The sequence below is a fragment of the Telopea speciosissima genome, chromosome 7 (genome assembly GCF_018873765.1).
Source record: "Telopea speciosissima isolate NSW1024214 ecotype Mountain lineage chromosome 7, Tspe_v1, whole genome shotgun sequence".
NCBI classification, from domain to species: Eukaryota; Viridiplantae; Streptophyta; class Magnoliopsida; order Proteales; family Proteaceae; genus Telopea; species Telopea speciosissima.
Genome location: NC_057922.1, coordinates 30,935,004 through 30,952,184, shown reverse-complemented (window position 1 = coordinate 30,952,184; position 17,181 = coordinate 30,935,004). Strand labels below are relative to the sequence as shown.

Genomic DNA, 17,181 nt, shown 5'->3' with positions numbered 1-17,181 from the left:
CTCTCTCTCTCATGAAATGACTACTCAGCCCCCCTATTTATGAAAATGTTTATCTCCCCGTATTGGTGTCTTCCCTAACATCCCTTGGTAACCCTCTCCCATGACAAAATGGATTTTGAGAAATTTCCAACTTTTTTTGTTATCATTATATTTTTTTTTAAAACTTTTATATGGAAACTTAAAATTTAGTAAAAAGTAGGGGTTTAGAAAAAACTAGGCAATTAACAAATGTTTCCTTTATTTATTTTGTTAAAAAAAACAAGGAAGCATGGAACAAGATTGGAGTGAGAGAACGAGAGGGCAGAAGATTGGAGTGAGAGAAAGAGAGGTGCCCATAAACTTCTTTTTATATTTACTAAGTGGCATGTGCAATATTCATATATATGATGACTTCATGTCTTCATGTTCCTAGATTATATTAGCTATATAATATAGATCAAAGAAGGGTTGGGAAATTAAAAAAGAAAAAAAAAAAAGAAAAAAAAAACAAATCTTACTCTATTGATTCTCTCGATACACATTATGGACTATGGATTATGGATGGTCTAGTTACTATCTTAATAATGTATGGGTGTGGCTCTGCGTGCGATTTCCAAGTATCATAATCACTAGAATATTGTTAGTGCTTTAGGTGGATTTGGAACCACTAAAATGTTATACTTCATTGTTCCATATTTCTAAAGACTCATGAGACCATGGACCATCATAACAATAAATATTTACCTACATTTCAATTGGTATTAATTATATAATGTTTAAGGGGTTTTTTTTTATTTTTTTATTTTTTATTTTTTATGAGAAGAGAATTTCTTCATCAATGGTGATGGGACAATATGATTGAATTCTAAGCTCATCATTACTGCTCACCCTCTATTGTTCATGGTCTGAAATACTCTTTGTAGTCCAATCAAATGGGGTGGATACAAAAATTTCTCTACACCATGGATAAAGAGAAACTGATACCACAGAGATTGTTTGATACGACAATGTGTTTAATCGACAATAAAATAGCCTTTTGATGGGCTTTAGTTAAATCAAATGCAATCCAATTGGCCCTGATCCAAATTGGTTCTCACCTTGATTTAAGGTGAACAAGGGTGAGGCATCATAGTAAGGGAAGGAAACTAAATCAGTTGAAAAAAAAAGCAATAGCTAGTAAGAGGAGGCCGGATTTCTCTATCAGTTTTCTACCGAGTTGGTTAGGTGATAAATTAAAAAATTTTAAAAATCTAAAAAAATGGCAGAAAAGTTAAAAATCTAAAAAATTTGTCAGCACATGCAATTTATATGGTTGAATTTAATTTTGTAAATTTGCATTTACTATATATATGCCCTTGAACACATGTCTTATACTCTTGTCTATATAGCAATTAGAATTATCATAGTTATAGAAGAAGACTTCTTTATATGAACACTAGACTATGCAAAATCCTTTTTGTCATTTTTTTTATGATAAAGCAAATTGGAATTTGGAAACATCATAAAAATTTGGGAAATTTTTTTTAGCATCGTCAGTGCATGAAAAGTACAGTCATAAAATGGTTTTAAATGTCTCCCCTTACAAAATGAGGTCGATAATACCCTTGTATTGTTTTTGGATACCCTGTGGAGACCATCTGAACCCCTCAGTCAAGGGATTCTCCATTGATCATGGGTGTGGGAAAACTTTGTCCTAGGAATTTTAATGTACAAGTTATAAGTGCATTGGTCTATTGTTTTGGGGGGGGGGGGGGTGTTACCTCCATGTCCACGATTGGTATAAGAATAGGCTTCAAATCCCACCTTATTGAAAGAATTTGCTCCATCAAAATCCAAATAATTTCTATAAAAAATCAAATCAAATCAAATTCTCCATTAGAATTGATCAATCTCATTATAAAAAAGATTGCATTTTAGTATTTTTGCATCGGTTGTGGAAAGGAATCTCCACATTTATTTTCATTGGTACCAACAGATTTCATCAGGAAAGGGTAATTTTGACTGTTTCAATAGGAATGGAAATATAATAACCCAAGAATCCAATCAGTGGAAAAAAGATTTCTCTACTTAAAGAAAAACATATTCCACAGTTTTCTAGGTTTATTTTCAGGTTCCAGCCAGTTAAAAAACAAAAAATCCCTTTTCGGCATTGGTGATTGAATGTTTTTGGGAAATATTACATGATTAGTCACTTTTTGGGGGTTTACACTTACAAAACTACACAATCACTTTTTGTTAAGTCTGAACTTGAATCGATCCGAATTGAATTTAATATGGTTAAATCCTGAATTAAAAAATATCTTCATAATTCGGTTCAGTTTGGATCCGGATCTACCCACTAAACTGCAGATCTAACCGAATCCAAACTAAATACCCAACTTAAAAGTTGACTTAAAACCCTAATAGTTTATTAGGTTTAGAATTTTAATGGTTTAAGACTCTAAGTTGATGGTTAACCCTTAGTGCTTTAAAGCCTAGACTCACTTACCCCTTAGTCATTACGTCTTACTAAGTACGGATTTCTTTACGATCACGACTTCTTCTGTAATTCTTCAATTTTTCACCTTTTTCTCTTTACCACTTCCTCTTCTCTGTATCAAATAGTGTTGCAACGACTTCATAGTCAATTCTCCATCTTAAAAAATCTTGCAATTTGAAGCTCCATGCAAGTTGGAGTCAATCTCTCTATAAGCTTCTTTTGTGATCATGAGTCTTGAACGAACACAATAAAGGCAGAAGGTAGAGCTTGTGGGATCATCCTTTTCGTTCTCTGTTTTCTCTCCTCCATTGGTCTTACTGCATTGTTCCAAGGCAAGCAAAGGCTGCAATGTTGTGTGTTGAAGGTGTAGAAATAATGGTCTCTCTCTCTCCATTAGTGTTTTTTTTATTATATAGTAACTAGATAAGAACAGAATTGTAACTGATCTGAGACTTGGTTCAGATCTGGATCCCACTACCACTATTTAAAACCAAACCAAATATCCAAATTGACACCCTTAAATGAGACCCTTTTAAGTAAGAACTTGAGTTGAAAAATAAAAGAGACTGATAGGGAGGAGAGAAATGATGATCGAAGCTCTTGTTAGACGGCAATGATTTACTTTAATTAAAAAGAGAATCTCTGTCCCACTTTACATCAATAGGGATTTTATTTTTTTGGGTGAAAACCCAATAGGGACATAATATACATTTGAAGGGGAAAAGAAAGCCACCTGGTCACGTTGCTCATGCACAGTGCACCTAAACTATACCACCTTGCCTCATGGAAATTAAGTACATTCAGCCCTCATAGAAAGGCAAAAATTCAGTCCAAGTTGATACTTGTGTGCATTCTCCCATTGGCCAACGTGCATATGCAAACTCTAGAGACTCATTTGAATGATGAAACGGCAAATTATCATGCCTCGAAGGACGGACGAAATTTTGCTGTAACCGGGATTTACAGCCAAAGAAATGGAATCTGGGTATTTTCTTTCGATAATACAAAAACTTTTTTTGGGTAGAAGATAATACAAAATATTTGTGAATCAGAGAAAATGATTTGAAAAAAAAAAAAACCGAGAAAATTATTTACTTCATTACTTTTGTAGCTCGGGTTGCAGGAACCGGTAGCAGCAAATTTTTTCCTGATAAAGAAATGTCTTAAGAATGAGAGAGAGAGAGAGAGACTGTGTGTGTGTGGATGTTTGAGTTCAGATAATTGAAAATAATATTTGAAAACTTTCCATCAAAGATAAGCCCATTTCACAGTGTTTCAGGTGGGGAAGGGAGAGACCCACAAGCAGGATCACAATGTAATGTTTATGACACACACCAAGTCAGCAAAGTGATTCTGTGATCATTGCTTGCTAGCTATTCAAATCTTGTATGTTTCAGTTCAGAGAATTGAATATAAAAAGTGAAAAACTTCCCATCAAAGAAAAGCCCCATTTCGGTTCACAGTGTATGAAACACACAAAGCGATTCTGAGAGCATTGCTTTTTGCTTGCTAGGTATTGAAATCTTATCTTGTATGTTTCAGGTCTGAGAATTGAAAATAAAAAGTGAAAACCTCCCCTCAAAGAAAAGCTCCATTTCGGATCACAGTGTATGACACACACAAAGTGATTCTGAGAGCATTGCTTGCTAGATATTCAAATATTGTCCCTTTCTTACTGTTTGGGCCTTATTCTCTCTTGCACCGTTCTTGTTTCTTGGAACATGGGCTTTCTGCAGAGTGTCTCATGTCATCATCATCATCCTAACCCCTTTTCGACGTGTTGCTGCGGTATAAGGTCCTTTTTGTTTTCTTGATTTTGGCGTCAAATCTTCTGCTCTTGGACATGATCCTGCGTGGAGGAAAGCACAAACTTTTAAGCACTCCAACGTCTCCTCTCGGTGAAAACCCATCACTGGTTCAGTGAAAACCTTTCAATCTTCCTGTTTAGGGTTCTCTCAGTTTTCCTGTTTAGCGCTATTTTGAGATGGAAACTTTTGATTAATTTCTGCGAAATAGCTTCCTTCTCCCAAGTCTCAATTAAAGCCCAGACCACAATCGTCTTCTGAAGCCGAAATTATCTCCCAGTCTCCAATTTCTTTTCTCTTCTTCCATCACTTGGGTTCTTCGTAAGAAGAAAAAGAACGTTCTTTGAAGTTTAAACGCTACATTGCCATTTGTGGAGAACCGGTTTCACCGCTCTCACCATAACTTGAAATCATTACTGGGTTTAGTGCTGTCCTTGACCTTTGCTTCACTTACTGGGATTATTTCAGAACTTTTATCTCATATATTCTTCCTCTTCTTCAAACATGGGTTGTGTCCACGGGAAGTGCTGTGGCCGCAATCCATCTTCATCCAATCGCGATATCCGAGATTTTCGTGACTCAGGTCCGTGCAGTAGCAACGGCGTCCATGTTCTCGGGAATTATCGACACATACTCACCGAGAGATCATTGGAGCTTGCTCCTGTGCCTTCCCACAACTTCCAATTAGAGTATTCATCCCTCACGCAACGAGGCTACTACCCGGACCAACCTGACAAAGAAAACCAAGATAGTTTCTGCATCAAAACCCAAGTCCAAGGTAACCCAAATCTCCATTTCTTTGGTGTCTACGATGGGCACGGCCACTTTGGCACCAAATGTTCTCACTTTGTTAAAAATAGGCTGATAGAGATCCTCTCTGAGGATTCAGCATTGTCAGAAGATCCTGTTAAGGCATATAATTCTGCAATCCTAGCTACAAATTCCGAACTTCACAATTGTGAAATAGACGATTCAATGAGTGGTACCACTGCAATTACCGTTTTTGTCCGTGGGGACACCCTTTTTGTTGCAAATGTGGGTGACTCAAGGGCCGTAATTGCTGTTAAGAGTGGAAATCGTGTTGTCGCTGAGGACCTCTCTCACGACCAGACACCATTTAGGAAAGATGAATGTGAGAGAGTGAAGCTTTGTGGGGCTAGGGTTTTGAATATATCTCAGCTGGAAGGTGACACTGATCCTGAAATTCAGAACTGGGGGGATGATGATAGTAGTTGTTTTGATCCCCCAAGGCTTTGGATGCCGAATGGGTTGTACCCTGGAACCGCATTTACAAGGAGCGTCGGTGATAGTACAGCCGAGAAGATTGGTGTGATTGCTGCTCCTGAGGTCTCAGTTGTTCAACTCACACCTAATCATTTGTTCTTTGTAATTGCTAGTGATGGAGTTTTTGAGTTCCTCTCTAGCCAAACCGTTGTCAATATGGTAAGCCCCTTGATCACTTCTTGATAGGAGTAAAGGAGTTTTTGTTCTCTCTCTCTCTCTCTCTCTCTTTTTCTTTTTTCTTCTCTTTTTTTTTTTTGGGGGGGGGGGGGGAGTTGGGGATAAGCAGGAGTTAAGGATTTCTCTATGGGTTCTTTTACTGTTTGGGTTTTGGATATTTAGTCATCTTATTGATGCTATTTCCATGCAATTGTTTTTTAGTTTTTCCTTGTGAAACTCATTTTGTGATATTATCATTCTTCTTTTTATTCGGATTCTTGATGACTTTTCTATCTCAATTGTACATCTGTGAACTGAAAGGGAAAAAGGAAGGGGAAAGAAAAAAAAATTTATATCAGTTATCAATGGTTGTAAGTTGCAAATTTTTCTGTAAGTTGTCACTTGCCCTTTTATCTTTTCTGCTTTCTTTCTCTAATTGGTTAAACCCCAATCAAGTAATAAATTCACAAAATTCAAAGAAATGGATTGAAATTATAGAAATAGTCATTAAAATTCACTTCTAGATCACCAAATCAACAAGAAATAGATGGGAGTTCATAAAGGCAAAATGCATAAAAAAATCTTCTGCATTGATAAAAACTCAGTTTTTATTGTGAATACTAATACATCATACAAAGGTAGGGTGAAAACTTAATATAAGGTAGTCATTTTATAGAAATTTATTGATACATGTGACTTTATGTGGTGTTAGTCTGGCTGCAAAACTTAATATAAGATACTCATTTTATAAAAATTTATTGATACATGCGACTTATGTGGTGTTATACTTTACAATAACTATTTCTGGTGTCCGTAGTTGGCTTGCTTTGGCATTACCAACTCCACCAGCATCCAATCTTAAAGCTCTTTAATCCTTCCTTCTTCAGTTTATTTATTTATTTTTTAAATAAGCTCCTGCTTTAGTATCTAAATTGTATAGTCTTCATGCACATTGACATGGATAACTTGTATGGTCTAATATTACAAAAGTGGATTAGCTGATTGAAAATTTGGCGAAGGCTTCTCTTCTGAAACTATGTAAGACATGAAGTTGAGTGGCTATCAAGAAAAGTGGTACAAATGTTCTTTATGCTGCCTTTGGTTTGGTATCTTTTTCTATTTCTGGGGCTTATTTTTATTGTGTTCATTCTGTTACCTTTTCCTGTCTGTTCCATGTGTTAAACCAGTCACTTTTCAAGCCTAGTCGATATGTGTGTTTGAGGGGGGGGGGGGGGTATCCTGTTCCTAGAAGCGAAGTGCAAAACAGGGTGTGTCATGGGGTGATGTTGACTAGGGCAATCCACATGTGCCTATTCCAGAGGGTCTCCAATAATTTGGACTGCCTAGATTGACCATATCAGCCCTTCATGTGACCGTTGAAGTTATTCATGGACGTTACTTGCTATAGTTCATTATTCTCTTATGGTGAATACCCAAATAACCAAAGAGACTAATCCACAGTTTACATTGTGGATTGCTTTTACTTTCTGTACTATTTCCTCTGCTCTGTCTTCATTCTTGATGATCAAGAGGTTCCACATACTTTGTGCCTGGGAAATCCATTTCCATCAAAATTCCTTTTCAGTTTTCATAAGAAGAATTTTTTACTCAGAAAATTTTTGAGATGATGATAATTTATGGTGATGGTGTTTATAAGAGTGAATTATTTTCTGTGTCATTTTATTCATCCTTTACTGACCCCCCCCCATCTATTGTTGCATTAGTTTTATTTAAAGGAAGTGGATTTATCTGCCGCTGTTTAAGTATTTTGGCAATTTCCGAAGGGAAGGGCAGGAGCAGAGGTTTACCCAGTTGAAACACCACTGGACTCATGCTTGTAGCCCAATGATGTCAGGTGGTGGGTATGTAGAGTAAAAAACAACTCTACTGATAGTGGACCAACAGATATTGAATGGTAATAAATCTTAGAAATCAGTTTTTCTGAAAAAAGAAATAGAGTCGATGTGAACATATTTTTTTGGGATGGTCAGCTTTATTGGGGAACTGAACCAAAGACTTTACTAAGAGTTGCTATTGTCTGCAAATTTGCTAAATAATAACTGATTCAATTGCAAATCAGTTAATTTTAGTTTCACTTCTAAAAAGACCAAATCTAACTGAGGTGCAAACATACACACACACACACACACACACACACACACAGAGAGAGAGAGAGAGAGAGAGAGAGAGAGAGAAATCAGTAAACAATAGAAGAAGAATAAGAGATCGATGATTCGATGAGGGGAAGAAGAAGTCTCATGGTTGGGTTAGAGATCACCCGACCATGAGCAACATATTATTATGTAACAGTGTCAAAACAGTAAAGTACTGAACTACCCCCATTAGTATAAAATGTGACCAATGTACCCTTATTTAAGAATATAAGAAGCTAAGTCCCATATTGCGCCTACCGAGAGGGGTAAATACAATAATATCAACTTAAACCCAAATTTCAGGTTGATCAGTTCAACCCTAGTGGAGGCGTGGAGTTTCTATTCAAGCTGACAGACTGAAATTTCTGGGTCTGAAAACCATTTTCCATTCCTTGATTCAAACTGTATTCACTGAATCTCAAAATACTCGGAATGGGAATGTACCAATCAAACTATATTCACTGAATCTCAAAATACTCGGAGTGGGTATGTACCAATCCTAACTGATTAAAATAAAGATTTTAATCAAGTAAAGAATTTTTGCTCTTAGGTACTCAATGGCCATGAACAACTGAGAAAATATATCACAAGGAGTAAAGCAGTGATTTTTCAATTAAGCTTCTGCTAGAACCATAGAACTGTGTAACCTTTCAATGGGTTCTACTTGTATAAGCTTTATGACTCTAACCAAAATTTTTTGCTGATTACATACCTAATCGCAGGCTGAGTTTTTTTAAATATATTCTGAGCCAACCTTTGGTCTGCGTCTTTTAAAAAACCACTTAAATTTTAAGTTCTTATTAAGATTAGGTTGTTGCACTTAATCATGTTTGGCCAATGTTGAGAACCAGAGATGACTAGGATTTTGAGCAAGGGAAAATTGGGAACTACACCCCCCCCCTTCTTGACAGTTTGATTATGCTCTCTATGAATTTTTGAGAGACTGTTTATCCTCTCTCTGAGGGTTGACCTTGGTGCAACGGTTAGGTTGCTCCATTGTGACCAAGTGGTCACGGGTTCGAGTCTCTGGAAACGACCTCTCTGTGAAGCAGGGGTAAGGCTGTGTACATTATTACCCTCCCCAGACCCGGCAGTGGCAGGAGCCTTGTGCACTGGGTATGCCTTTTTTTTTTTTATCCTCTCTCTCTCTCTCTCTCCCCCCAACAAAAAAAAAATAAAAGGCAGTTACTCTCATTTCTGGATGCCTTAACCTGAGTCCTTCATGTTTCCTTACAATTTCTGTCCATTGTATGTAGGTGTTGAGGTTCACAGATCCTCGAGATGCATGTGCTGCCATTGCTGGAGAATCTTACCGGCTATGGTTAGAACATGAAAACAGAACTGACGACATCACAATCATCATAGTACATATCAAGGGTTTATCAAATGTACGAATGAAATGAATCTTCCTCTGGATGCCAAATTGCTACACTTTATGCTAGCTGATGTCAGAGATCTTCATTAGGCAGGTAGATTGTAAATATGCTCTACCAATGGCATAGCCATACATGTGGTAAGAATTGACAGGAGTGACCTACCTGTTAATGGGTCCCGCTTGGGATTTCTTTGCCATAATAAACCTGAATGGGTTGTCTAACCATATCATCTGTAGGACTTTCTTGTAGCATTTTCCCCAGTCTTATTCAATCATCCGGGAATGGGATGGTAAACAGTTAATGTCAACTAGTTTGGTTCAAATTTGGCGTAGGAGAATCTAAACGCCTCCCTGTGTGCCAGTCATTTGCCTTTCTGTACCTTTTATTGACAATAGAACTCCACCTTCTGGAGTCATTATATATCCCACAGCATGCTGCTTGGTTATTGCTTAACAGATCATTCTTCAAATTCTATTAGTCAGGTGCTGGCAGTACTGATCAAACTCGTGGGGTTATTCTGCAGACAACTCCATTGACAACAGGAAAAGGATCTGCGAATCTGTCCGGGGGATCCGGAATGTACCGATCAGTGAGAAGCAATTTCTCAGATTATCACTCGTGTCAGCTCAACTTCCAAACAGAGCGGAGTCATGCGTTTGTTGTTTCATCTTCAACACATTCCAGGTGCTTGGATATGACGTGTTTCTCATGCTGTGCTTGGAACTTGAATATATCCATTATCTTCTGTACTGAGCAGTGTTTCGTTTTTTTTTCATGGCAGTGTCTTAAGCTAGATGGATTTAAGGAAGTTTCTTCACTGCATCCTGTTTCATCAGCATTTCAAGGGTACTAATCTGTTCTCCAAAATCTTAAGCTTAAATCTGAATCACAATTATGGAACTTTTTATTCTGTACAATATGTCAAAAGGTTTTCAAGAAGGGCAGTCTAGGTCTCTTCAATAATAATTTACTCTTTTTTAGCTACTTGGGGATTGTTTACATGTTGTAGTTCATCTATCGGATAAGGGACCTCTATATTGGATTTCAATTCAAGTACTGCTTGGAAAATAATGTCAATTTTTTTCTATATTGTGCCATCATTGTACTAAAAACTTCCCACCCATATGGAGGGTGTAGCAAATAGTTTTTGCCATTTTGGGGAGCTAACTTGGCTACCTTCTGTATGATTGTCAGTTTGACAATATTCATGACGTTGATTGACTAATTGGCGGCAGATTGGCTCTATTAAGTCATGAAATGATGGACGCATGGAATTTCTGTACCGATGCACCTCAATATGAAACATGTGTATCGATATTATTATTGCTTTTCCACGTATTCTTTAGTCAATGCTCTCTTGTTGAATTTATCTTGCTAGGCTACGACTATGTTGAAGCAAAATCACTTTGCTTAGGCCTTTCAACTTCTAGTTCAATAAATTAAGTTTTACAACCAAGGAATTTCAGATATGATACAAAGCTTAGTGATGCAGGAGATTTTAAAACATACTCCCGCAAGAAAGACAAACAGGCCTTAAGGGGACTTGGAGCCATAGGCCTAAAAGGCATTTTCTTGTATTTTTCAAACAAGCCTTAGTAGCCAGTCTTAAGTGACTGGTGACTGGGTCCACCAGCCAAAATCATGGGCTAGATATTTAGTTATTTTTAAGTTCTTTTATTAGCTTTTAGTTAGTAGTTTAAGTTATATAGGACTCCCTCACGCTGGAGAGTACAACTATCTTTCAGTTTCCTAGTAGGAAACTCGGTTTACTTGGTTATTTAATAGCTTGTAAGAGCCATAGAGCTCCTCACAATTTATAAATAAATTATCTTCTTCAATGAAGCTTCTGCGAGACTCAGTGGAGGGTGGGAAATCCTTGGGATCAGTGAGATTCTGTTCCAGGTTACTAGTGGGAAGCCATAGGTTACATTGCCCTCTCAGTATTCTGTTCTTTTCAGCTTAAGGTTTACTTGTGATCTTGTTACGGGTTGTGTAATTCTGAACCTAGGGTTTGTCCTACCTATCTTCCACCGATTTGGTATTAGAGCGATGGCTACAACAAGTTCTAACCCTATAGAACCAAGAGATGATCAGATTTATATGCGTCAACTTGCTGACCATAATTATCAAGGCGGCAAGGCGACCACGGCGTTTGAGGGCCTTCCTAAGCGCCTTGGCAATAGGGCGGCCGCAAGGCGTCGCCTTGGCGAACAGGCGTTCTAGTGTTCTATTTTTTTTATATAACCATTTTATTTGGCACAAATAGCATAATAAGAATTATATAATTCTACTTCTTTGCTAAATAAATATTAAAGAGTCAAACCAATGCAAGATATTCATCAAAAAACCAATTCACAAACTAAGTTCATTATATTATCATAGCAATATAGCATATAAATATGAAACAGCATTATAAATTATTAAATATAAAGAATAAAGGGTTGGTTTATTATACTTACCTCTATGATGCCAAAATGAGTTCCTAGGCCCTAAGGTCATCCACTATATTTCTACTCATGTGACCCTGTTAGTCAATACTCAATACATAAATAAAGTGTAATAACTAAGAACTAAGAAGTTAAGAACCAAGAATTAAAAAGTATCTAAAGTAAGAATCGATAAGCCAAGTTTAATGGAAAAGAAATAACCTGGGGTGATCTGCATTCTGAATCATTCCAAAAATCCTCAATAAAAGAAAACATAAAATAACCTAAAATAGAAAAATGCCAAAATTAAGTAATCATTAAAGCTTAAACATTCAAATACTTATAGTGAAGAAAAGTCTAAAAAAAAACCCATCCAAATTCCAATACAAATTGTTCAATGAAGTACTTCACTACTTCAAATTTCAATCCCAATTAAGTATATTTAAATCTTCTTCTTCTTCCTCCTATTGCTCACCCGCATCATTACTTTCTATTCCATAATCATCCTCAACATTTTCATCATCATGCACATACTGTTCCTCCAACTCCAACTCCAATTCTTCATCTGAAGACTCCTCAACCCTCCCCCTACCGCGCCATGAATAAGAGACAATGGCTGGAACCGCTCTACTAGTTGATGTTCTAGACCTCCTTGCTCTATTGGAGCCATGAAATGATGAAGATGCCCCAACTACTGTTGATACAATTCTCCAAGTGAGATCATCCCCAGGATGAACTAATTCATCATCTGATGCGCCAGTCATCCACTCACTACTCCAATCTAGCTCATCAAGCACCAGTGGATTATAATTTCTGCATTGTGCCTTTCTTTCTTGGAACCTTACTTGAAGACGGCGGTTATACTGGATGTAGACAAGATCATTTAAATGTTGATGCTCTGACCAATTCCTCTTCTTGGTGTGAATCTGAAGAATAATTAACAATATGAAATCTCACTTTTTATTCTTTAAGCCATTCTTTCATAAACCCACACAAAAAGCAAAAAATAAAAAATAAAATTAAGTTAGTATTGAAGTACTCACAAACTCAAATATGCTTTAATTGCGCTCACAACCAGAAGATGAGCAACAAAGACCAAGTAAGTGCCTTGCAAGCTTTGTAAGCTCAGGTGTAGAGCTTCCATGTTTTTCCCACCAAATGACTATAAATATATATAAGAAAAAATATATATTAAATTAAAATCAACATAGAAAGTACAAACAAGTGAAACAACTAAAAAATATAAATTAAAAAGAAAAAAATACGTACTAGGATTCAACTTGTCCCTTTGTCTAATCTTCTTTGCAAAAGTTCCTCTACTTCCAGTATAATTAGCAGATGTTCATTGATCTTGTCTTGCAAGGTTGTATCAGACACCATCCTTGCAAGAATATCATTAAAGGCATCATTTGCATAGCTTAGGTCTTGTATCAAGTCTTTTAAATAAATGAATATTTTACCGTACTTTTGGTTTTTAGCAATGTTTTATCATATTAAGATTTATGGAATCTTTAGAATTGAGAAAAACTCCAGCATTTAAAAGTTAAAAATTGCACTTACTGCTGAAAATCCGGTTTTTATTCTTGAACTAGAGGGTTAACTTTTTATCCTTTTAGAATTTGATTTTTAAACTTTTTTTTATTGGATTCAAATAGGGGTTATTAGCTTATTTATGAATAATATCTTAAGTAAATGAAATGACAAATATAAAAACATTTGTGAAATGACTGAAATATGACCGAGACAAGGTTGAAACCTGTCGAAACCATGTGAAACCAGGTCGAATTTAAAGTTGACTCATATCTCATCTCAGTAGGTTGCCAAACCGAGACCATTCGGTTGAAACCTGAGTTTCGACCGAGTTCTTCTTCCATGGGTATAGAGGCGCCAGCCCTGTTCCATGGGTATAGAGGTACAAGGTGGTTTTTTGAAACCACTGGTAATCAAGCGGGAGAGCCAACAGCAGGCGGGAGAAGCTTCGGTGAATAAAAGTAGTGGCAATCGATATCAGAAATTCCAAATAGCAGCAAATGGACTCCGTCGATTTGCAGCAATATCAGTTCTTCGATCACAGTTGCAGACTCAACCAACCAGCAGAGCAGCAGACAACGATAGCAATAGCAGCAGATATATTGGATAGATACAGCCGCGTTGGTTGTCTTCAACCTTCGGCAGTCGTGCAGCGGAAACCAGGGGCAGAGATAAGCTGTAAATATCGACATGAGTTGCTATCGAATCACCAACATCACAGCAGTAGCACGTCAGGAAACCCCTTAGCAGGTTTGATCGAAACAGCAGGTGCCCTTTTTTTTCTTTTTTTCAGACTTGCAGAGACATTCTCTCTTATCAGATCTGCAGAATTTTCTTTTCCTCTTCTTCTTCATCGCTCTGATACCATGTAACTAATCTGAACCTAACAAACCAGGATCAGTATACCACCCACCACAACTCATTAATTCTACTGCCAACCACCACAACTTATTTATAATGCTCAGATTACAATTATAACAAAAATCAAACTCTTACTTAGCTGACTCTAACTAATCCTAACCATAATAGAATACTACTACTAGATATAATAGGAAAGCCTAACTTAACATAAAACCAAAACACCTCACAGTATAGACCACTCCACGATATAGAGGTACACTGTCTTTAACACAAACAACTCTTCAAAGTGCTATCACGGCAACAAATATAGACACTTTGCTAAATTCTGTCCACAAAAGACACGGAATACAAATGCCACTGTTGTTTCCCTTGAGACCGAGGAAGATGTTGAAATTAATGGACTTCCCCTTGAAGATAATACTGAAGATCATCCAGCGGATGAGTATGACATGGGATCAAGGTTCGAAAACTCGGGTCTCGGTGCCAACTCGGACCCTTGAAAAACCGAGTCGAGTCGAGATTTCGGCGAGATCTCGCCGAGTTGTTGCACTTTTTTTTTTCTCGACTCGAAGCCTCATCTCGGTGGGTTTTAGACCTAGTTTGGGTCTGAAATTTGGTATTCAGCCTATTTTAGGCCATTTAAACACAATGGCACTATCAGATTTTGCAAAAACTAAGTCCAAATAGGAGTTTCAGTTAGTAGGAAAGCAGGACAGACACTTACTTATGCTAGAAACCAGGACAGACACAGGACAAACACACTTATTTATGCCTAATATCATTTAAGTAAACGATATTGCATTTACTTAAGATATTATTCATAAATAAGCAAATACCCCCCTATTTGAATCCAATAAAAATAGTTAAAAAACCAAATTCCAAAAGAAAAAAAAGTCAACCCCCCCCAGTTCAAGAACAAAAACTGGATTTTCGGTAGTAGGTGCAATTTTCAAACTTTCTAACGCAACTAGATTTTGACAGCATTCGCGCACACCGAATTAAGTTTGACCGGTACATAACTCTTTCAATATAAATCAGATTTTAGCAATCTTGGACTTGTTGGAATGCTGTCAAAATCGCTCTGAATGGAAATAATTTTTTGGACATCAAAACAAATGAATATTTTACCACACTTTTGTTTTTTAGCAATGTTTTACCATAATAAGATTTATGGAATTTTTAGATTTGAGAAAAACCCCAGCATTAGAAAGTTGAAAATTGCACCTACCACCGAAAATCCAGTTTTTGTTCTTGAACTGGGGGGTTGACTTTTTTTCCTTTTGGAATTTTATTTTTTAATTATTTTTATTGGATTCAAATGGGGGGGTATTTTCTTATTTATGAATAATATCTTAAGTAAATGAAATACAAAGGCATAAATAAGTGTTTGTCTTGGTTCCTGGCATAGATAGGTGTCTGTATACCAAGAATTTCCAGCAAGATCTCGAGATCTGGCACTCATGTAAAGGACCTAGATGGGCATTTTCCTATGTCAAACCGAGAAACTCGGAGATCTCTGCCGAGATCTCGCTGAGAAAATGCACTTTTAGAATGCGTATGTGATCTCGACTCGATATTTTGAAAAACCGAGAAACTCGGCGAGATCTCGCGAGTTCTCGAACCTTGCATGGGATGCAAACTTACGAAATTAATGTGGTTAATTGCATTTTGGTTGTTGAATAATAGGGAGAAGACTAGAGACTTCATTGTATCTTCTACAATAGAATGGCCAGTGGACCTAAGGTAGTACAAGTAATAGTGGACAGCGGCAGTTGTGTGAACATAGTTTCACATCTCTTTGCCCAAAGAGCAAATCATTGAAAGGAGAAACACCCACAGCCTTACACAGTGTCTTTCCTAAATGGAAACACCTTAGATGTCAACCAAACGTGTTCAATTCCACTCTGTGAGACTCACTGAAGGGTCCAGGTAACTGGTGGGAAGCCATAGGTTCAATTCTCCTCTCAATATTCTGTTCTTTTCTCCTTCTCAAAGTGTACTTGTGATGTTGTTACGAGTGTTTGTAATTTTGAACCTAGTGTTCGTCCTACCTATCCCCCACCACTTAGCTATTGAAAGTTTCCAAGAGTTGCAGATATGATATAAAGCTTAGCTATTAAAAGTATTCAAATTAACACTTTTATATCTTTTGAAGAATTCTTTCTCACACTGACATGCTGAATCATTGGTGGCAGATAATTTGACTAACAGGTTACTGATCTGGTGGCAAATATGGTTTGACGACGGCATGTTTGGTGTACCATCCAAGATCTGCCCATATACTCAACCCAGACTAAAATTTCATGTTGGCTTGTAATTTGTACAATAGAGAGCGCACTGATCATGTTTCTACACCATCGACAAATGAGGTTTCGATTATTCAAGACTACCCAGCTTACATGTATATACTTGAACCTGCTCATTCAATGTGAAGGTGAAGTGGATATTAGTTTGGGAGGTATTGCGAAGCATATGCAAAAGGTTACCTATCTAGAGAAGAGCTATGAAGCTGGGGTTGGGGTTGTGGATAACAATAAGGTAGGAAGATGGAGAAGGTGATGACATGTTCCACTTTGCACTAAATTTGGGAAGAAACATTTATTCATGATGTAGAAAGTCCAAATAATAATTCGATTCAAATTTCATTTCACTTCTCATCATCCATATATCCAATTCTACATGTAATGCTAAATGTGATACAATACAAATGATCTCCAGAGTTCAATTTCCTTCTCTAGCAATGAATTAACTTGGTTCCAGATGCTTCAGTTTGCATAAATTTGTCATTTTTCTTTGTTAGATAGTAAAATATCAAGTTGTCCTTCTAGGTTTTGTTTTGGTTCAGTTATGATGCGTTTGTTCTTTGTAGGTCTGTTTTGCAGCTCGACACTTGTCTTAATTTTAACCTCTGACCAGGATAGGTTTTTCTGTAGTTTCGATCATTTCTTTAGATTCCAATTAAAGTAAGACCGAGTTTTCTTTTAACCCATGGTGAAGGAGGAATCCGCTCACCATAAGCATCGGTACCATCATATTGCCAAAGGGGAGGGTAGATTCGACTTCGTCAATAATGGGTAGAGACCCAAAATTCCAAAAGTCCAATCATGGGGTCACTTAATCTATATGGAGATT

The 17,181-nt window shown here is 37.0% G+C and overlaps 1 protein-coding gene across 3 annotated transcripts; it reads left to right on the top strand.

Moving 5' to 3' along the window:
* The first annotated feature begins 4,615 nt into the window (after positions 1-4,615).
* LOC122668127 (probable protein phosphatase 2C 35) lies at positions 4,616-16,735 on the top strand. Of its 3 annotated transcripts, none has more exons than XM_043864704.1 (5): positions 4,616-5,706; positions 9,113-9,244; positions 9,711-9,916; positions 10,014-10,077; positions 16,245-16,735. In XM_043864704.1, exons 1-4 carry the CDS (start codon positions 4,768-4,770, stop codon positions 10,024-10,026), a joined length of 1,290 nt encoding a protein of 429 aa, XP_043720639.1. In that variant the 5' UTR covers positions 4,616-4,767; the 3' UTR covers positions 10,027-10,077; positions 16,245-16,735. The 3 variants fall into 3 exon arrangements, with proteins under 3 accessions (XP_043720639.1, XP_043720641.1, XP_043720640.1); XM_043864705.1 differs by having other exon boundaries at positions 4,617-5,706; positions 9,768-9,916; XM_043864706.1 differs by lacking the exons at positions 9,711-9,916; positions 10,014-10,077.
* Positions 16,736-17,181: the final 446 nt, after the last annotated feature.

What these genes read in the sequence shown, in the direction of transcription:
- LOC122668127 (XM_043864704.1), top strand. Translation starts at nt 4,768, where the DNA reads ATGGGTTGTGTCCACGGGAAGTGCTGTGGCCGCAATCCATCTTCATCC. An exon ending in GCCAAACCGTTGTCAATATG is followed by an intron (nt 5,707 to 9,112) that starts GTAAGCCCCTTG and finishes CATTGTATGTAG; the next exon opens with GTGTTGAGGTTCACAGATCC. An exon ending in ATATCAAGGGTTTATCAAAT is followed by an intron (nt 9,245 to 9,710) that starts GTACGAATGAAA and finishes AAATTCTATTAG; the next exon opens with TCAGGTGCTGGCAGTACTGA.